This window comes from Panthera leo, chromosome A2 (genome assembly GCF_018350215.1).
Source record: "Panthera leo isolate Ple1 chromosome A2, P.leo_Ple1_pat1.1, whole genome shotgun sequence".
NCBI lineage: Eukaryota > Metazoa > Chordata > Mammalia > Carnivora > Felidae > Panthera > Panthera leo.
In genome coordinates, this window is record NC_056680.1 from 44,701,557 (window position 1) to 44,723,608 (window position 22,052).

Consider the following 22,052-nt stretch of genomic DNA (forward strand, 5'->3'; position numbering starts at 1 on the left):
AAGGAAGCAAAGAATTCAGGTTTGAGGTCAAAATGTTTATTTTCACATCCCACAGATTTCTGAATACACCCTAAAACACCAAGTTTAAGAGGTGATGTACAGCCTTCAGTCTCTTTATTCCTCTTCTCCAGCATTGGAGAGGTTGTTGTTTGTGTCATCGTTGTCTCAAACTCAGTGGAAATTCAACTATTGGAGGGTGGAAGGTGGTAAAAGATTTTCCTTGGGTGGTCCCCTAGACTTCACAATGTTTCCTTCAACCAAGAACAAAACAAGTCTTTTTTAAAAGAGCAAAGTGTTAAACTCAGACAAAAGGATTAGTATGACTCATGAGATATTTCAAAATATGTGTAGATTAATGATCTGTATATGCATCATATGACAGTCCACAAGAAAGTCAATGTGGGAACTTTTCATAAGATGATGTTTGCAATTTTTTTACTAGAAAATACCACTTTGTGGAAGTTGGTAAAAGTCCCTTCTATGGTTTAATTTAGCAAGCACAGATTCCAGCTAAGGCAGGTGTTGGCAAAATGTTATGGCACGCAACTCTGCAAAGTGGCTTCTTTCTGCCAACACAGCGCTCTGCAAATTGTAGTTAAACAAGCATTGTGTGTGGCTGATTTCTCTTTCATAGTCTGTAATTTGCCAGTTATTTTGTTAAATTCTATGTTCTTACAGACATCAGCATCACCTTAATGATTTTCCAGGTTTTAAAAGGGGAACAGTCATCGCCACAAGGTCACCTACAAGTCCAGACTCTTGATGGGCATTGTCACTGGTAGGATTCCATTAATAATACTCTCACAATGACTAGCTCATAAGAGAGGTCTAGCATTACTATGTTATGTTTTTTGCTTTGACGTAACACTTCGTGGTTCCTACAGACATTCTTAAAGTGTACTCTGTGACCAGAAGCTTCAACATCACCTGTGAAATTGTTACCAATGCACATTCTTGGTCTCCATGTCCACATTCTAAATCAGAAACTTAAGCCTTCAAGGTGATTTAAAGTTTGAGATCCACTGGTTTAGAAAAAGACCTTAGTGGGGCGCCTGGGTGGCGCAGTCGGTTAAGCGTCCGACTTCAGCCAGGTCACGATCTCGCGGTCCGTGAGTTCGAGCCCCGCGTCAGGCTCTGGGCTGATGGCTCGGAGCCTGGAGCCTGTTTCCGATTCTGTGTCTCCCTCTCTCTCTGCCCCTCCCCCGTTCATGCTCTGTCTCTCTCTGTCCCAAAAATAAATAAAAAAAAAAAACGTTGAAAAAAAAAAAAAAGAAAGAAAAAGACCTTAGTAACTTCTAGCCATGTCTTTCTCAGAAAGTCAACTCTTTCAGTTATTCAGTAAACAATCATTGCCTACATATGCCTTGTTACCATGAAATGCGCTGAAAAAGAGGAGCCTACAGGTGTCAAGAAGGTAACAACCAGGTGTATGTTACCCACATTGTGCCCCTATTGCTAGGTACATTGCCTGTTTTATGGTTGGTATTACATGAATATTTACTGCATTAATCCATCAGAATATAAATAAAGCTAAGCTCTTGACTCCTGATGATTCTGATGTGTAGAATTTTAAGTGTTGTAATTTTTGCTATTGTTATGGTGGCTCTCTTACTCCACAGAATGGAAAACACTGACGATGCATTTTAACGAATTAAGATTTCCTTTTTTATTTTATGTTTATAAATATGTGTCTAAGTGTGTCCAAAATTGAAAGCAAAAGTTGTCTCTGTAGGGAAATTGTATCATGAATGAATGAAATCATGCAAGAGAAAGGGAATATGGCTGAGATTATATATTCTGGTTGATCTTGATTCCATTATATGCACTCTTTATTTTCACTTACCTTAGTGTGTGGACACAGCTAGGCCTTCATATATTCCCACCTTTTAAATAGTTTGAAGATGGAAAAATGGTCTGGAGCAATTCCATCAGTGGCCTTTCTCTTTCTGCCTAATCATTCTGTGAATCACCAGAGCAGCTGTAGACCAATTAAGTTCAAAAGTGTACAGGTGGTCAAAGGAACGACTTGAAAAATGTGCTCTAGTTATAAGGAGCCTTTTGTTTCATTAAAAAAAATTAAATGGCAACAGCTTTTTAAATTTAATGTACAAAATAAAGGCCAAAATAGTTAAAATGAAATAAATAGTCAAATAAAAATATGGCTTGTTTCAGATGTAACTCAATTACATAGAACAGTTTGCAGGTGTCTCCCCCACCCCAAGTGTTCATAATATAGTTGGAGAAAATTGCTTCCTTCATTTTTTATGACTTTAATACTAGAACAATCTTTATATATAATGAAAATTCTTTAAACATCATGAACACTATGCCATCCCATCTCTGATCCATATCTTTATGTCCTGTAACAACTGCTATAAACACAGATCAATCTGTCTTATTACTAACTCTGTTACTTGAATTTCTATAGCTGTAAATAAAGATCAGTGTGTATCAACCCAGAAATCATCCACATGACCACCCAAACAGCCTAGAGTTCATTTTAGAGAAAAACACGGTCTAAGTGAGTGAACTCATACAAGAAGCCATGATGATGATACTTTAGAAATGACTTTCATGGCTGGAAGGAAGTGCATGATTGACTTAATGGCTATTATGTGTCATAGGAGAAGGCCCATATTCCTACATTTTTCCTCCCTTCCACAAATTTCTACTCGTCACAATTTTTTTTCTTTTTTTTTACTGTGATTTTTTAAATGTTATTAAATAATACTATTAACGTTAACAGAGAGAGAGAAAGAGACCATGGGCATGGGAGGGGCAGAGAGAGAGAGAGAGAGAGAGAGAGAGAGAGAGAGAGAGAGAATCCCAAGAAGGTTCCACACTGTCAGCACAGAGGCTGATGTGGGGCTCAAACCTACGAACCATGAGATCATGACCTGAGCCAAGAGTTAGACACTCAACCAACTGAGCCACCCAATCACCCCACAATTTTTTTTTTTTTTTCACAATTTTTTTTTTCATATGCCTGGTACTGAACTAGGATTTGGGAGGATTACAGAAAAAATTTGAAAGTCTTTCCATTTTTCGAGAAAGTGAAAACACAAAGAAAAAGAGATAACATATATATATATAAATAGCTATAAAGATGATCGACAACAGTAATGCTGTTTGAGAGGGGCCCAAAATTTTATGTGTAAAATTACATTACTTATATGGCAGTAGTTTTTTGGTGAGTTTAAGTGAAAGCAGTCCTCTGAAGGGGCTCCATTTGAGCTGAGACATGAAGCAAGAGAAAAGTTATCCGCCTAAAAATCATAGGAAGCATGAAAAATGAAAGACATTTCCACACAAAGACTTGCAAGCAAATGTTCTTAGAAGCATAACTCATTATCACTAAAAGTGGAGGCAACGTAAATAAATGCCCATTAACTGGTATTATGAGTTGAATTGTGTCCCTCAAAAAAGATATGTTGAAGATGTAACCCTCCTAGTACTCAAAATATGATCTTATCTGGAAATATGGTTTTTATAGGTGCAGTTAATTCAGGTGAAGTCATATCAGACTGCAGTTGGTCATTAATCCAGTATGACTGGTGTCCTTATAAAAGTACAATGGGAAGACACACAGAGAGAATGCCGTGTGATGACAGAAGTAGAGACTGGAGTGATACAGGTGTAAGCCCAGGAACACCAAAGATTTATGGCCACCACCAGAAGCTAGGAGGAGGCAAGGGACAATTCTACCCAGAATGTCAGAGGGAGCAGAGCCCTGTCATCACTTCATTTATGAATTCTACCCTCCACAACTGTGAGAGAATACATTTCTTTTTCTTTAAGCCATTCCGTTTGTGTCACATTGTTGCTAATATGACCAGGACAGACATAAATAAAATATGGTATAACCATACAGTTGAATAGTATTCAGCAATAAAAAGGAACAAACTACTGATAAATTCTGCAACATGGATGAACCTTGATCACACTATGCCAAGTGAAAGAGCCCAGATACAAAAGAACATATGGTGTATAATTCCATTTATATGAAACATCCAGAAAAGGCAAATTATCAGAGAGAGAAAGCAGATTAGAAGCTGCCTCGGGCTGGAATGGGTTCTGAGGATTGACTATAAATAGACATGAAGGATCATGGGGTGATGGAAATGCTGAAAAAAGTGGATTATGGCCATGACTTTGCAACTTGGTAAATTTACTGAAAATCTTTGAATTTGTATGTAAATTATACCTCAGTAAATGTGTGTGTTTTTTTAAGAAGTCAGGGGAAACAGTAGAGCTGAGGCACAGAGGTGTTAATGCTGTCTGGTCATTTAAAGGCCCCTGTGAGGTATAGAGTAGTCCAGACAGGGGAAGGGAAAAAGGATCCTAGAGGAGTGGACTTTGAGTCTGGGCCTTGATAAGTAGGAGTTTAGGATGAGGAGATGACAGGGCGCAGGACCGTGCACACTGTCTCTGCATTGCAGTGATATCTCACTTTCTCAGGACAAGATTGTGTGAGATATATTTTCTCCTTGGTATATCTTTCAGAGCTGGGTTAAAGAAACCTAATGCGTATGTAATGTTTAAAGAAAGAGAAGGCAGGGGGACCACCTGATCACTGCTAAAACAGCCTTGCCTGTTGTATTTTAACATTATTGTCTCATCTCCCTCCCGCACATGATACACTGCAGTGCAGACTGTTGTTATTTCCTGGGAGCACAAAAGACCTCTTTCTCCCAAAGCAATTCTTTTTTTAATTAACACTGCTCTTGGAGTACATAGCCACGCACACACACACACACACACACACACACACACAGCACTAAAAGGTGTTAACTTGTTCCTGGGCTAAGAGTCATACTACTGATATTTATGGCACAATGAGTCAACCGTATGGGCTGTTGGTTAGCAAGTTCAGCAGCTGTGGGTGAATGCCGTCATTAGCAAGTGCCACTTCTTTGCTGGTCTAGCTTTGTGGCAAATGCTTAAAGGAAGGCAAACCCGAATTTAAGTGGAAGGGAACCCAAACTGGCCAAAAAGGAAGGAGTGGTTTTGTGTCTGAATGTGGCAACATGGATTTAATGTATTTGAATCTAGTTTTCCAGTGTTCTTCATTGCGGTGGTGAGAGGCCATAGTAAAAGAGGAATTGGGGACCAGATTTACAAACTGGAACACCAACTAGTTTGTTGTAAAACTAAAGACAAACTGCTTAACCCCTTTGAGGTTACAGCCTTGCTCACAAAAGGGAGGGATAGATTAGAACCGATTTTAATTGCATTGGGGGGAGTGGGTTATAGTCCTTTTGAGAATAGATTGCTAGCTGCAGGTCCTCTCTGTAGGAAAGTGTTCATCCATGAATGCCAAGATTAAAAATGCTGAACTAAATTATTTAAAAGGCCCCTTCCAAATCCAACCTTCCCTGTCATTCTATGAAAGGAAAAAAAATCAAAGTTATGTTCAACTTTGCACTTTGGACCACATACTTCACAGCAAACCTAGCTAGACAGTTAGGTTATCTCACAGCATTGATTTTCTTTTTTGCACATTAGCAAAATCCCCTTGATGCTTCCCAAACATTGAAGCTGCAGATGAAAACGGTCACCTCAACCAAATGAGTGGAATCATTTCTCTCTGTCATTGTACCTGTCCCTGTCCATTCCTTGCTTTCACCTTTTCTTCTGAATCCCTCAGTCTTTTTTCCTATAATTACGGAAAGCCTAAAGGAGAGGTGAAATGAAGGATCCTATCATTTCTTAGTATGTTAGATAATTCCAAATTTTATATTGGCACAGCTGAATCAGAGATCACGGAAAGGACGAGACATTGAATAGAAATAAATGGATTTGATCAGTGGGAGATGGGGTCAAGAATGTATTGGTAAGAGGGGTGCCCGGGCGGCTCAGTCGATTCAGTGTCCAACTTGAACTCAGGTCATGATATCATGGCTGGTGAGTTCAAGCCCCACGTCGGGCTCTGTGCTGACGGCTCAGACCCTGGAGCCTGCTTCAGATTCTGTCTCCCTCTCTCTGCCCTCCCCCACTCATGCTCTGTCTCTGTCTCTCTCTGCCCCTCCCATGCTCATCTCCCTCCCTCCCTCTCTCTCTCCCTCTCTCTCTCTCTCCCTCTCCAAAATAAACATTTAAAAAAATTTTTTAAGATAATTTATTGATAAGAAATAATTGACTGGTTTTTAGTTATAAAGTATGGACTTAGTTTGTTAGGTTATGTTACCGTGACCACAATTGTACAATTTCCTACGATATAGGAAAGTGAGAGAATATGACCTTAAAGTCAGCATGCCTTTGGGACGGTGGGTATGACTTAAAGATTGTTTTCTGTATTACTTCCTCCTGTCATTTTTACCTTGGTTCAGAATATAATGTCACTGGCATTTGATGTTACCTTCTCTGTACTAATTTATGATTAATTCAGGTTGGTGTTGGAAGTGAATGATAAAGTAATTCGTAATTGAGTAACTGACTACTCAGATTTTTTTCTTACATAGACATAATAGAACAGCAAGTATTTTGGTAAAGTACTTAAATTTTTTTTTGCAGTATGTTTTCAAAAAGATCATTTATTTGATTTCCCTGGTGACTGGGACTTTATCTCTCCCCTCTTTACATGGTCCATGACTCCCTTTTGAAAAAAGGTTTTTCAAGAAGTGAAGTTGTATGCACAGAGGATTTGATCCTAGGCAGATGGTATGGCACTGTGACACAAAATTTCCCCTAGCAGTAACTGGGAGAAGAGCCACAATTCAAGGCTGGTTAGAGATAGAACCTGCTTTAAATGAAGGAATTAATTGTGCACATAATGATGTATGAGAGCATCCTAAATTAACAAAAACACTAATGTATGTTTTAAAAGAGCCTCAAAGACTTAGTCCCTTTGTTTATTCACAGGGGTGATGGGTGAATATGAGCCAAAAATAGAAGTGCAATTCCCAGAAACGGTGCCGACCGCCAAAGGAACAACAGTCAAGCTGGAATGCTTTGCCTTAGGAAAGTAAGTCTGGTTTCTCTTCCGTCTTCTTCACCCTTCAGCCTGTGCGGCTGTAGAAGTTTATTTGCACTGTTCGCGGTGATGGCTTCTGAGGTGACTGAAAAGCAAGGCGGGCCTTTCTTTTTGTGATGCCATGTATGCATCTTTGATTCTGCCCTCTCACCATGGAGAGAGTACATGTAATGGCACAAAGGGGATTAGGCTGCCACAATTGACATGGCCACAAAGGAGAAGAGAATGGGCAATTCTGAAAAAGTATTTTCTTCTATTATTGTGACCTATAATGTGCACGCTGTCTAACCCAGAATGACAGGAAAACAATGGCCTTCATTTGAGGTACGCTCAAGCCGACTATTTAGAAAAATACGGACTTTCAGTCTGGCCCTAGTTTACAGAGGATGCATCAAACTTTTCTTGAATTTCTTTTTAAATTACCAGTCTCTTCTCTCTACTTTGGATTTTCTTCTCTGGCTAAAGATAGGGAAGATCTTATATTCTTTAAGAGAGTCTCTATTTTACAGACTCGCCTGAAAATTACTCCCAACTTTATTATTAAGTCTGTGGAATTATAGATAAGCCTAGTTGGGATCCAGTTAACGTTTCCATAGAGTATCTATCTCTCAGAGGGCACAAAGAAAATGGAAAAAGAGATCAGTTAAGATTTTCCCAGTAACCCTAAAAAAGGGGGGGGGGTTGGCATAAATGGTACACACTGTCATCTGAAATGAGAATTTTAGATCATCTATGGAATTTAATGATTGATGTAGATCTCTACACCCAACCCTATTTCCCGCTAACCCATTGCTAACTCCCCATCCTCTTCCTGCGCCCAGATCATGGCTAAGGCAACAGCACTTGCTTGTGCCCAACCCCTGTATCAGCATGTGATCTGTTTCTGTATATTTTTTGTGTTTACAGCAACCATAGAAGAAAGGTATTCCTTTTTATCACTATATTTTCAGCTCTAATAAAAGGATTCTTTTGGTTTCCATGGTTTTAAGTCAGGGCAGTGTAAATTACACCAGTATCTTTACTTTGGCACCATAAATATACTGGTAAATTTTTATGTCCTGAAAACTTATCACCTTAAATAAATTATGACATACCTGTAGGACTGAACACTGTTCAGACATTAAAAGTCAAATTGTAAAACAACATGTGAGAAATAGAAAATGCCCGTAATTTATTACTAAGAGACTGAAACCAGACTGCTAAGCAGCCTGGCCCCATTTTTTATTTTAAATATATACATTGGGAAACACAATCCAGGGAAAAGGTGAAAGCAGGTTAACTGGGCAGCCTAGATGTAAATTTGGTACACTATGCAAGGTGACACCTTGAAAAATCTTTTTTGAAGAGAGAGCAAAATTCTTGTTGTTCATACTTCAAAGGGGGTGTGAATTAAACTCTATTCATACTGCCTGAATGGCACTGGAATAAAAACAAAAGACCAAAATTGGGTTCCTCCAGTCTACACAAAGATATTTGGGTATGCATATCCAACTGCCAAAATACATCATCACTGCCCACTTAAGAGCAGGAAGACTGTGTCTAAGTATAGTTATTTGTAAAGGCCTGTATTAAGTGTGTATCTCATTAGATGTAAAGGCACCCGTAATGTACTTTTGATAGAACCCTTTCTGCATTTAGAGTTGGTGTCTGTTGAATGAACTTAATTGTTCTAAAACAAGTATAGTAGAATTGATGGCTTTAATTTTTTAAATACCATCTCAGGTTTTCCAGAGAAGATTAGCAAGTCTTTAGTCTAATTACTTCTCTGTGTGTGTGTTTTGTGAAAAATAAATAAGTAAATAATTGTATCCCCTGGTAGGAAGCTGCAGTCTTAAAAGCTGTGGTTAGCTTGCTAAAGCATTGATTTGCAGACTCAATGATGCCCTCCTTGCAATTTAAGATGTGCTCTAACAGTTATGGTTGTAGGATGATAGATGCCATGAGAGTACATAAAGACCCCACAGATGGCTGCTTTCCTTATCTTTCTATTTTAAGTAAAAATTTCCCTAAACCACTGTCTGGTGAACTGCTGTTATCAGTTGGTAAGGTTCTAGAGAGAATGTCCCAGGAGACAGAAAGTAGAAGCTGCCAGTTTCTTATTGCCTAACCCTTGAAACGGTACAACATCACTTCTGTCTTAGTTCAGTAATCAAAGTAGTCAAACAACGCAGCAGGTTCAAGACATAAGAGGGCCTGTACCTTGTATGAGAGGAATGTGAAAGAATTTGCACGCATCTTTAATCTGACACATTTGTGCGTGGACATTTTTATTTTCTTGTTTATGATGTGGAAAAAAGCATTTGTACTAAAAAGATATGTAACAAGCATATAAAAATGTTTTTTAGTGTTACTATTGTATAGGAGATATATTACCTTATTTAAGGTTATGAAAGGTTATTTGATTCTAAGAAAAACACTTAATATATAATCACACTAGAAATGTGGATATGGCTAAAATCGTAATAGTGATACATGAATGAATGAGCTTTGGGGAGTACTGTTTAGGGCAAGTTTATATGCTTAGAACCAAGAAGGAAGGGGTTATGGGAAGCATAGGTTCAAGTAAAAGATATGCTTTTCTCCAATTTGATTCACTCTTTTTTATTCTATCAGTCCAGTACCAACTATTATTTGGAGAAGAGCTGATGGAAAGCCTATAGCAAGGAAAGCCAGAAGACACAAATCCAGTGGAATTCTTGAAATCCCCAATTTTCAGCAGGAGGATGCTGGTTTATATGAATGTGTGGCTGAAAATTCAAGAGGGAAAAATGTAGCAAGGGGACAGTTGACTTTTTATGGTAAGTTTGCCTTCCCACTTTATCATTTGTAGTTCTACAGACCTTGGTATTAAAAGCGTAAACCAAGAGGTTTGCGTTCAGGCTTTTCAGAAAAGATTGTTTAGAATAGGATTGTGTAAAACCCTTGGTTTGCTGCTAATTAGCATTCCCTGGGTGATTCTGGGTGTGGAGAGTAAGGGTGGGGGACAAGGATGTTGACGGAGCAGAGAGGAAGAAATTAGTCTGAGGTGTTTGGGAGATGGATATTAGTGTGAACGCACTTGCAGAGGAACCGTGTTTCCTCTTGCCATTAAGCTGTAAACTTGATGCAGGAAACATTTTGTTATTCCTTCTTCCTAATTTATTTTTTTTAAGCTGTATGCTTTTCTTCCTTAGAATTTTGATTTGGGGCTCATGTTAATTCTTTGTAATTGCTTCTATTTGATAGCAGTTTAATGTGGTACCATGAACATTTCAAAATGCACACTCCCCAAATTTAGTTATCAGAGTGGAGCATGACAAATCTCTCTCACCCCAAAGACTTTATGTGCAGCTGCTCCTATTCCAATCAAATCATCGGCATTGATCCAAACATAATATAAATGTGAAACTGCTAGCACGTGGTCGTCAATTTAGCCAATCTTGGAAACCCTGTTAGGGTGTCAATTTGAAATCCAAAAAGGGATTTCACTGGATAGGCATTTTGAAGGCAAATAGAGTTCTGCCAAATTGGAACATGCCTGAATCCCATCTTTCTGAGCATTGAAAATAAATATTGTAGGTTCATAATTATTCAAGAATGGCTTAAATACACAACAGTATGTATTAAAATACTGAGAATAGCTCTTTAGGCACAAGTTACAGCAAAAGTTTTAAATGTTCTTATTTTTTGCAATAACAGATACCAAAAATTCTATTTACTTCATCAGTTCTTCTTCTAAAGTATTTTGGTTTTAAGATATAGCCAGATTTTGTTCATTAGTCATAAAACGTTCTTTAGAAACGTGATTGGAAACTGAGTGGACATTTTGAGTATCTGCTACTTTGCAGAGAACTCTCTCACGTGACCCTCAGCTTTTGGTACTTAGATACCTGATATATGTAGGGAGGCAGAAGAGCCCACATGGTTCTAGAAGGTATTTCACGTGATGACCTGGGCAACAGTTGTTTGAATAAATTTGCCCACTTCTTTAATCATTCGTCTTTCTTCAGCAATTATAAAGAGCTAATTCTACTCAAGCCAAATGATGGAGTTGATATTTGATCCTTGCCCTTTCTTAAACTGTGATAGTTGATCCCGTATTTGATTGGTTAAAAAGCAAAAGACGCCATAGTTAACTGACAGGGAAAACATGGCACCAAGAGTTACACATTTGTTTAGTGAGATGCAATTGATGTATTTTTCAAGTGTTCAGGGCACATTTTTCTCACCAGTGTGATTATTATTCCTTACATGTCAGATAAGAACAACCTGAAAATAGGTTAAAGGCCAATGTTTTTTCTCTTTTATTAGTTGAATAGACTTTTCAGTTCAGCTGTGGTTGTTGCCAAGTGTTATTTGAGTTGCTCAACTAATTGAATACACTTATTTTCACTTCCATGGTTTTCTTTTAAGTGAAATATCTGTTTTCAGTATGTTATGGAGGTATGAAATGTTCTGTAACCAGGAGTTGGCATAGTACTTCCTAGTGGGTCAAAGTTTTTCTCCACTGGAAAAAGAATACTCCAGAATTACCGTTCTAGAGAATCGAATTTGTCACTGGCCCTCAGCCTTGTGCAGTAAAATGTTTTGTTTTGTTTTTTTCCCTTCAGGGATCCTGCCCTGGAGATTAAAATCAGATTCTACCAGTGTTTCCCTTTTAAATGGAGTTATCTGCATCCATGCATGGGGGAAAAAGCAGAATGAAATTTGCCTGCTTTCTGTAGATAACTCAGCTTTTTTCTCAGTTGTCAACCACCCTTGGTGTTAGAAGCTTGTCAGATCAGTTGACTTTAATAGTGTTTGGCTGTTGTATCTGTGTTTATTCTTTTGTTTTTCCTCAACTAGCATATCAGTGACACAGAAATTATCGAACTGTTTTCATTGTCACAGGAGGGATTAATTATACAAAAGTGCTTGGCTGTCATTTTTTTTTTGCCTCTCATTTTTTTGGTCTCTATTGGGTTTTCCCAATGCTGAGTGCCTAATATCCAGCTGTCTAGATCTCCAATTTAAATGAGTTATTATAATTAAAATCACTATGTAGATCACAAAAGGGGAGAAAATAGCCCCAGTCACTTATCCATGAATGTTCTGCCTTTGTCGACAGGAGAATTTCTCACAGTGTTAAGATGTGCTGTGCTCAGGGATTATAAACCATGGGTTTGAGTTTAGAAGCTTGCTTCTCTTTTATGGTTCCAAGTTGTCTCGTTCCGTTCATCAAAGTCTCCACATCAACCATGCGTATGCTAACCTCTGATCTGGCTTAGCAAAATGGCAGTTTTCCTCATCTTGCACTGAAACCATTTAACCTTGCTCCCAAGGCCTGCTGGGCATGATTCCACTGCTCCCATCTTCCCTGTGTCAGCATGATGGAAGCCCCTGTTCCTGGTTGGTGTGCTCCCACTCTACCTGTGTGTTTAGATTTGCTTGTGCTACTCCTGTTTGATACGTGTGAAGAATTAAAACTAGTTCATATATAAAACATTTTACCCTACCCTATCTTTTTTATTTTTGCCATGACTTATACTTGACCGGTGTGGTCTAGTCTTTGTTTTGTGTTTTATGGTTGACACACAATGTTACATTAGTTTCAGGTATACAATATAGTGACAGGATAAGTTTATACATTATGCAGTGTGGTCTAGTTTTAATCTGCTGTTTCAGACATTTTTCAACGTAAAAAACTTTATACAAATAGGTCTGTAATTTTCAAGAGTAAAATACAATGGGTCTTTGTTGCTAAAGGTAGAAATTTTCCAAAGTGATTTTGATATACTATTAGTTCAACAAATATCTTTTTTCATTGCCTACGTATTGTGGTGCATCCCGTTGGATGGTGTAGGGGCCGACAGCATGAGGCAGTGAAAGAAGTCACTGAAGGCAGAACAAAGGAGGTACAAGCCTACTGAATACACTGCAAGGGAGCAGAGGGAAGGACATCAAAAGCAAGACTGTCTGCCACAAGGCGGTGGTGAGGGGCTATAGTTATAGGGCAGAGTGGGGAAGTATGGGGAATGTATACAGCTTTCCCTTTTTCAGTAATCTTAGGAACTGTGCCTGGTTGTGAATGGTCAGTTAGGGCCTATGGCTCTTTCGAGTTGATTTGCTTAATGAACCGGTTTGCATTCAGCTCAGTGGTCCCTGTGGGCCCTTTTGCCTCAATCAAGTTTCCATTGCTCAAGGCTGTTGCCCAAAAGAGGCCCCTACACATATGGCAGAACATGTTAGGCACTAGGGCTGCAGGACAAATCCCTGCCCTCAAAGAGCTTATATTTTACTAGAAGTTGAAAGACAATATACTATTAAGCAAATAAATGAACTATAAAATTTCATATTGTGATAAGAATTATAATGAAAGTAATTAGGATGATGTGATAGAAAAAAAAACCAGGAGCAGAAGAAAGGCTTCATAAGATAAGGTCATTAGGGAAGATTAGTCTGAGAATTGAACTCTGAGCCAAAATTTGAAGGATGAGAAAGAGCCAGAGTTTTGAGGAAAGTACATTCCAGGCAGAAGGGAAGGAGTTGCAAAGGCCCTGAGACAGGAAACTACTTGACATGTTTGAGCTGCATCAAGGAAGCCAATATAACAAAATCTTGGTGAGAAAGGACAAAAGTGTTGAAGCATAGGAGAGCAACAGATTATGCGGTACTTTATGAGCCAGGCACAGAGTTTGGGTTTTATTTTGAGTATAATGGGAAACCACTGGAAGATTTTAACCAGGTGAGTGATTTAATATGATTCTTGTCTTTAGAAGACCACGGTGGTTGCTTTGTGGTGAATAGATGATGCGGAACCCAGAGCAAACACAGGACAACCGATCAGGGAGCCATCTAGGTGAGAGATGATAGTGGCTAGGACTCAAGGAAGGAAAATAAGTAGAGAAACTTGGATATATTTTGGAGGTACAACCAGTAAGACATTCTCATTCTTATGAAACCAGTTTGTAGATGGAACTGATTGCCAGAGTTTATGTAGCTGATTTAAGTTTACATAGTAAGACACAGAGCTAGGTTCCAAATGCATGCTTGTCCCTTCATGCTGGAGGTTCTTGTACTTCAGTGTGCATCAGAATAACATGGAGAATTTATTAAAATGCTGAATATTCGGCCCTACCTTCACAGGTCCTGATTCTGTAGAGCTGGGGTGAGACCCGAGAACGTGCATTTTTAAAAAGTTGTATTTCAGGGGCGCCTGGGTGGCTCGGTCAGTTGAGCGTCCAACTTCGGCTCAGGTCATGATCTCACGGTCCGTGAGTTCGAGCCCCGCATCGGGCTCTGTGCTGACAGCTCAGAGCCTGGAGCCTGTTTCAGATTCTGTGTCTCCCTCTCTCTCTGACCCTCCCCCGTTCATGCTCTGTCTCTCTCTGTCTCAAAAATAAATAAATGTTAAAAAAAATTTTTTTTTAAAGTTGTATTTCAGTAACGCTGATGCAGTTTGTCTAGAGTCCACACTGTGTGAACCATTACTCTGTGCTAAGCTGTATGCAAGTGGTAGGTAGAGTGAAACTGAGATTACATTACACACAGGCAAAGGTGTTCTGGTTCTCTACAAAGCTACATAGCTCTACAAAGCTCGCTGTCACATCAGGCATTGTAGCCAGTCTACACAGACAAAGTAGAATGAGGGCGTTAAAGTAATTATCTTTGAAGAAAGGAAAGGAAAGTACAAAATGGACTTAATTCACTTGATAATTACTCATTTTTTGCCTCATTGTGTCTGTATAGTCACTTCCTTTTTTTTTTCACAAATAGACCAATAGTATTATAGTCATCATTTAGAAGAATGAAGTGTGAACTAAAAGAACCTGATATTTAATAGCTTTTGTGTAATTCCTCCTATATGTAACAGGTGTTAAGAGAGTAAAATCCTCTTCACCATTAGGAAATAGAGAATATAGTATTTGAGCAGGCTGTGATACATAGAATCCTGTCACGTTTGAGCTGGAAGGAACTACTACGGCCAACCCCTTGATTTTTATAAGTAAAGAAAATAAAGCCCAGAGACATGAAATAACATACCCAAGATCATAAAGTGAGTGAGAATCAGAGCCATGGCTACAAGTGCCCTTTCTGTTATACTGCACATGTTATTTTTCCTGCCAATAAGACAGTTTAATACAGTAGGTAGGGGGAAAATCCATTAATCATCTGGATACTTTTTCTCCATATTTTCCCACAACCAGTGTCATAAATGAAAACATCCAGATGAATAATTGGCTTTCTTTCTTCTTATTTTCTAAGATAACCAACTGATTGAGTCTGAATGAGCTCTTTTTATTTTCCATTCCAAATTACATATATAGATGTATGTCTAAACCTTGTATGCTATGGTCCTTTGGCTCAAATGGCAAAACTATAGGCTTGATGGCTGTGCAAACAGTGTTTGAGTATCTCTAACGTCATCAACAAGTGAATACAGAAGCATCATGCAGCACAGCATACTAATTTCCCCCTGGATATGCTACATGTATGTGATCTCTAGATAATATTCGCCCCTGCAAAGTGGCTTAAAGGACATAGTGACCAAAAGATGAAAACAACAGATAAGGTAATTTTGGAGTAGAGCAATAGTCTGTTTAATTGTCCTGGACAGAACTGATACTGAGACCCTCAGTTACCGTCAGTGCCACTAAAATGAAGTCAAGAATTTTTGTTCCTTCTCTTTGTCTGGTAGTTCCATTAAATTGGCTTGCTGTAAATTTCAAGAGGTACATACTGAGAACGTACTGTGAATAAGGGTCAGTGGGAAGTAATGCAGAAGTGGGGACACAAGGTCCTTACCCCAAGAGAAGCTTCAGACTAGGGAAGAAAAAGTCACATCAAGGGCAATATATTGAAATTCAATTCAATGTCTTCACTCGTTATTACCATAGAATGCAGAGGTACTGTTATAATTTTTATCCAGCAAGGAATACTGTTTAAATATACTTGTAGCAAGTTTTACATAAGTAGATTCATTTATCTGAAAGTTTCTGTGCTTATCTAAAGTAGGAGTTCTCAAACTTGTGGTTTCAAGATCCCTTTTCACCCTTAAAAATTATTAAATGCTCCAAAGGATTTTTGCCAGTATCTACCAGTATATCCCATATTAAAAATTAAAACAATTTAATTTAGTACTTTTTATTTTTTATTTAAAAAAATTTTAATGTTTATTTTTGAGACAGAGAGGGCATGAGCGAGGTGGTTGGGGGCCGGGGCGGGGGTGGGGGTGTGTGCTGGTGCAGAGAGGGAGGCAGAGAATCCGAAGCAGGCCCCAGGATCTGAGCTGCCAGCACAGAGCCTGACATAGGGCTTGAACTTGTGAACTGTGAGATCATGACTTGAGCTGAGGTTGGACGCTCAACCGACTGAGCCACCCAGGCTGCCCCTAATTAAATACTTTATTTTAAAATGACCTGTTAACATAATTAACATATTTTAACAAAACTGATTATATTTTTTCACAGAGAAGTTAATAAGAAAAGAGGCATTGCTTATGTGTTTGCAAGTCTCTTTAATGTCTGTTTTAACAGAAGAAAGCTGGACTCTTATATGTGCTTGTGTGTTCAGTCAGTCATGATGTATTGTTTTGGTTGAAGTATATGAAGGAAATCTCCTACAGATAGGTAGTTGGAAAGAAAAGATGTCATGGGCTCTCTGAAAGAGACCTAGGGAATCCTAGTGGTCCTTAGACCATACTTTGAGAAACACAGGTCCAAAAAATGCTCACATCACCACTGATGGTAAGGTTGCACATGTTTTCAGAACCTATAGATAGAGCATGGGTGTTGGAGGCAAGCAGGCCTGCATGCCCATCCTAACTGGACCACTTTCTGAATTGAGACCTTACTATTCCTATGCTTCATCTGTAAAATGAGGAAAATTCCATTTAACCTACAAGTTATTATGGGGTTGAGAAATAACAAATATAAAGTGATTCTGATGAGATACCCCATAAATACATAGTGTCAGGGCTTGGTGGTATTTTGCTCAGAAGGTGCATAGGGGAAGGAGCAGGAAGGGATAAAATCAACCCAGTAAGAGCAGGTTCTGAGAATCACTAGGTAGTGATTAAGTTGAAAGTTAAAGGGAAATTAATCCATGTTAGGCTAGAGTAATAGCTTGTTTTTTTGTGAGCAAAAGTGGGCTTAGTGAACCAGCTGTAAGGCCTTACAAAAACAATACAAATGATGGCACTAATCAGGCTGTTTGTGCCAAATGAACTGTATGTGTTCAGAAGGATTGTGCTTGGCCGATAGGGGAAGGCCTCATGGAGGAGCTGTTTCTTCAGAGTAAAAACAGGTTAGGGATGGAGGGGAGAGAAATATTCCAAGAAGACAAAATGATAAGAACAAAGATACAAGGAAGAACTGACTTATTGGACTTGAGGATAAAGAAGACCCTTATTTCATGGCAGCTATGTATTTTCTGGGCATAGTTGGAGAGAAAGTAAGAGAACTGGGTAGAACAAGATGGCAGAGTACTTTAAATATTAGCCTAAAAATATGAAATGGTGGTAATGTTCTCTTGGTATGTATAACATTTACAGTGTGCAAAGCACATTCATAAATTTTGTCCATTATCTCACACAGAGACTAATTCCTCCAGTCGCATCTGTTGTATTTATTAGTGAATACCTATTAATAGAAATATGCTTGCTCTTGGCTGCCTTCACATAGTCAGCTTTTATCTTTTGTATAGAGTTTATCATTGTTACCTTTGAGAGGCTTGGCCTGATGATATTGTCATTTCCAGAAGCAAAAGTACAGTACAGAGGTGAAGAGACCCTAAGTAGGGGTGTCTGAGTGAAGCACAAATTAACAGAGAACCTGGGAGACCCAAGAATTCAGTTAGTTCAAGGTACAGTCTCAAGGGGCGCCTGGGTGGCTCAGTCGGTTGAGCGTCTGACTTCGGCTCAGGTCATGATCTCGCGGTGTGTGAGTTCGAGCCCCACGTCAGGCTCTGTGCTGACAGCTCAGAGCCTGGAGCCTGCTTCAGGTTCTGCGTCTCCCTCTCTCTCTGACCCTCCCCTGCTCATGCTCTGTCTCTCTCTGTCTCAAAAATAAATAAAAACATTAAAAAAATTAAAGAAAAAAGATACAGTCTCAAGACTTAGCATATTTTGGACACTGTCAAGCCCAGCCTCTCCTCAATTTAAATGTGTAAACAAGCTTTCAATCTCCAGGCTCCAAATCCAAGACAAGATTTTGATGGCTTCAGTGTAGTGCATGTGTTGTTTAATCATTAAGTTCCTTTTTTTTTTACATCAAATTCTCTATGTTTAAAACAAAGCAAGCCTTCTCTAGTTGAAGAAAATACCTCCCAAGAGACCTCAAAGCTTTGCAGAATTGAATTTGAAACCCCTCATAGTAGGATGCTTTCCTGCCGCCATGTGTTGAGTGGACGAGAGCCTGAAGTCAGAGGATGGGAGATGATAAACACTGAACAAAGATCAAATTTGGACCCTGCCTCGGGACACAGTATGAGTATTGCTGGTTAAGCTGGTCTTTCCATTCAGTGACTTCTGCAAATGGGAAGTCAGGGGTTTCAGAGGAGACTATAAGGATAAGTTGGAATACCCTCTACAGTAAGGTTTGAAAGTGAATAGTTCAAGTGCTAGTGCTGGGAACATTTGGTTTCAAGGTGAAGGTAATGAGAATATATCAGTGATTCTGTGACCAATCCAAACTTCCAGTCTGGAGATAAGGATTTGGGAAGCAGCTATCCATATTTATATCCATATCTATATCCAGGTGGTAAATTGAGTCCAAGTGATTATCTTCAGGTTTATAAAACCCACTACTAATAAACTTCTTAAGCAATATTATTAGTTAAACCTCTGTATTCCCTGGAGCTGATTCATCTTCTCCAAGACTATGTAAGTAACCAGAAATAATTTCGAATGGCCACTGGATCATCTTTGCAATAGTGATTTAAATGTTTTTCCCCAGCATATACTTTCTTTTACATTTTTAAATTTCTAAGTTCTAAGGCTCATGATGGCATTTCTTCTTATTAGAAATTTTTGGTTTTGGAGAATCAGAGATCTAGGTTGAGATGCAGATTTGAGAATTGTTTGGCCACTGAGTTCAAATTCAATCCATCAGCAGTATAAATTCTTATTGGATATGATGCTTACATGATTCCAGTGGCTGGAATACACAAAGATTTAGGTAATTTCTGGCAGTTATTTTATAAAAGATTGAAATGAAAAGATTGTTCATCTATCCAAGAGACTATTGGTGTCACAAGGTCAAATCCTACATAATCATTTAACCTTATATTTGAATTTGTAGCTTGAGAACAAGATGAGATGTTACAGAGAAGGAATTCTTCTGTTTCAAATCTTGAAAGAACATGAATAGCCAAAATAGATGGTTTAATATGTGGATGTGATTCGTTCTGTTTAATACGTGGGATCTACATATATTACCCAAAAAGGCATTTAAATACAACTTGGTTTCTGAAATACTAGTGCTATACCAACCTGTTCAGGTCTTACTTAAGAGTTACTATTTATAAATGGAATCATAAAAGGTAGTTAAAACTAGATACTAAGTAATAAATACCTTAGACCCATATGCGTTAGCCAACATATATATATATATATATATATTATATATATATATATATATATATATAATATATATATATGTTTTCATCATGCTCTAAAGTGGACCATTTGTTATCCAAAGACTTTGAACTAGGTGACCTGAAGAGATATGGAGAGATATAAACAATTTTCATCAGTCACAGACTGCATACAAGAAACTCACTCACTTAGATCTGATTCATCCAGTCTAAGTGAGTGGCAGCAGAAATCTTCACTGCGTGGGCATTTGCCCTATAGATCTGCAACTGGCATGTTAAAAAGTAAGATTATCTCATTCTTTGCCATTTATATAATATGATATTCTTTTCCTGATCCTGGGCCCTTGTCCAGGTATCACCTCAAAAGGAATATGTTTTTATCATTTCACATTTGTCTTCTATGAATTAATTTTACTTAAAAACAAAGAAAGTATATGATGATGTCTTACATCGGCTGAATTAGTGTGTGATTTCACCATGACCAGCACAAATAACTACCAGTGAGCATTCTTGTCAAGCACCTTAACTTCCATAAGCCTGTTGGAAGAGACAAAATGAGCCCATGGAAGTCGTTAGTTAGAACTTTGCAAGGTGTTTGCAAAATCCTCTCAAGACTCTCCCTGTCCTGCCCCATCTCTTTTTTTGAGTGTGGGATGAAGGCTTTGTTTCCATTCCAGGTTTCTATATTTTTGAAAGAAAGCAACGAATAAGCTCAAGTGTTGCAGGAAATCTGTGACATTGAAATCTCAGTCTTTGCACGTGGTTTTGATGTTTCCTTTTTGAACTACAACTTGACATTGCTTCATAAGTTACATTTGCCCTTCCATTTATTTTTCCCTCAGTCTCTTTGAAAAGTTTGGCTTGGTTGTTAATATTCCACATAGATTTCTGTAGCTTTTCTTGTTTGCTTTGTTTTCATGGACTCTGTGGGGGGTAAATATTCAGCAGGTTGAATGTGAAATCAGGCACACAACTGCCGTTAGCCCTATCAGAGTTACACATCAAATTCTCCAAGCAGAGAACAGAAAAGGTATCTACCTTTTGAGCTCCCTTTGCATGAGCAGCAGGAAGATACAGTACAATGGCAGACTTGCAGCTCTTTCAAGGATGAAGGTTATAACCTTTCGTTGAAATTAATGCTTGTTGATGTTACAACTTTTTTTTTGAAAATCGACCCTTTCAGCCTCCCCTCCTATGCAACAATGCATCATCCCCATCAGTAGAAGATTTGTAAAATTGTGTTTTGCTCCTTGAAAAACATGCATTTGTTTGTAGATGGGAAAAGGAGAAAGCAATATTTATTCAAGGACCTAGAGACCTCTGCTGGTAAAGTGACTTGTTGAGTGTTTTTCTAGTTTTGTTTATTAGTAAGTAGGTAAGATAGACAGCTTAGCCTCAACACTGGTAATTTCCTTTTGAATTAAATTATAGATGATTTGAAGCCTCACTCAATGAAGATTCTGAGGTCAAATCAGACAAGAGACATGTTAAGAATATTGAGTAGCACCTTCTAATTAAATACTGATAACAATTCTAACTATTAGGTTTCTGTTGGTAGGCATTACCCTACAGAAATTGTCCTGTGAAAAGGAAACATCCCAGAATGATAGCTGTGGTTCTCTTCTGCATGAACTTTGGACTAAAGGTCTTCTACTTAAGTACATTTGCCATTACAGTTAACAATAGCATGAATTGTGCTTTAGGCGAGGCTTGGTATTTATGATGACATTTTATGGAATGTGGAATTAACATTGTCTTTATTGAGAACAAGGAGAAAAAAAGCATGATTTCAACTGAAGCATGAGAAAGGTGGCATAATTTGGGTAGCGGGAGTGGTGTAGGATGGTGGGCTATCTTGAATTCCACAGTGTTAGACTGTGGGCAAGAGATGATTTCCTATGAAAGTTTTGGTAAAAATCAGGACTCATTCAGAGATTTGGGGTTCTGGAGCCATACTCTTGTGTATAACATTCTATCAATATGAAATAAGTCAATAGTAAGCAATGATGTAGTCTAGAAGGAGAAAGAAGTCACAAAATTATCTATATAGTATGTAGGAGTGAAGTGTATTAGTTAGCGAGAGACTAAGCTGCTCTAATAGAGAGACCCAAAAATACAGTGGCTTAAAAAAAGTTTATTTCTTCCCTACATATTTCCCCCACAATCTGCTGGTGAGTCTGGGGCTACTTTGCTCTACAAGGTTATTCAAAGTCCGAGACTGATAAGTCTGCATTTTCATCCTTCATAGCTTCTATCTCTGAGCCCAAGACTGTTGCAGTTGTCATTTTTTTTTTTCCCATCAATGGTATGGGGCAATGAGATTTCGGGGCAAGTATCTTTCAGTAAACAACTTGAAAGTTGATCTCACCACTTTCACACAGGTACGCTGGGCTTGAAATTAGTCACATGGTTACCTCCAATTGCAAAGCAATCTGGGAAACATAGTGTGTATCTAGGAAAACATGCTCCCAGCCAGAAATGGTGGGGCAGTGTGGGATATTTCTCCTACAAAAATGGTAAAAAATAG

General features: G+C 38.4%; 1 protein-coding gene across 9 annotated transcripts in view; it reads left to right on the top strand.

The window, feature by feature from the left end:
- The window catches only part of CNTN4 (contactin 4), an 893,585-nt gene that overhangs the window by 722,267 nt on the left and 149,266 nt on the right, over positions 1-22,052 (top strand). For all 9 annotated transcript variants that reach the window (XM_042929999.1, XM_042929997.1, XM_042929996.1 and 6 more), the window contains 2 exons: positions 6,862-6,964; positions 9,587-9,771. In XM_042929999.1, the coding sequence (XP_042785933.1) occupies positions 6,862-6,964; positions 9,587-9,771 (288 nt within the window). The remainder of the gene's footprint in view (positions 1-6,861; positions 6,965-9,586; positions 9,772-22,052) is intronic.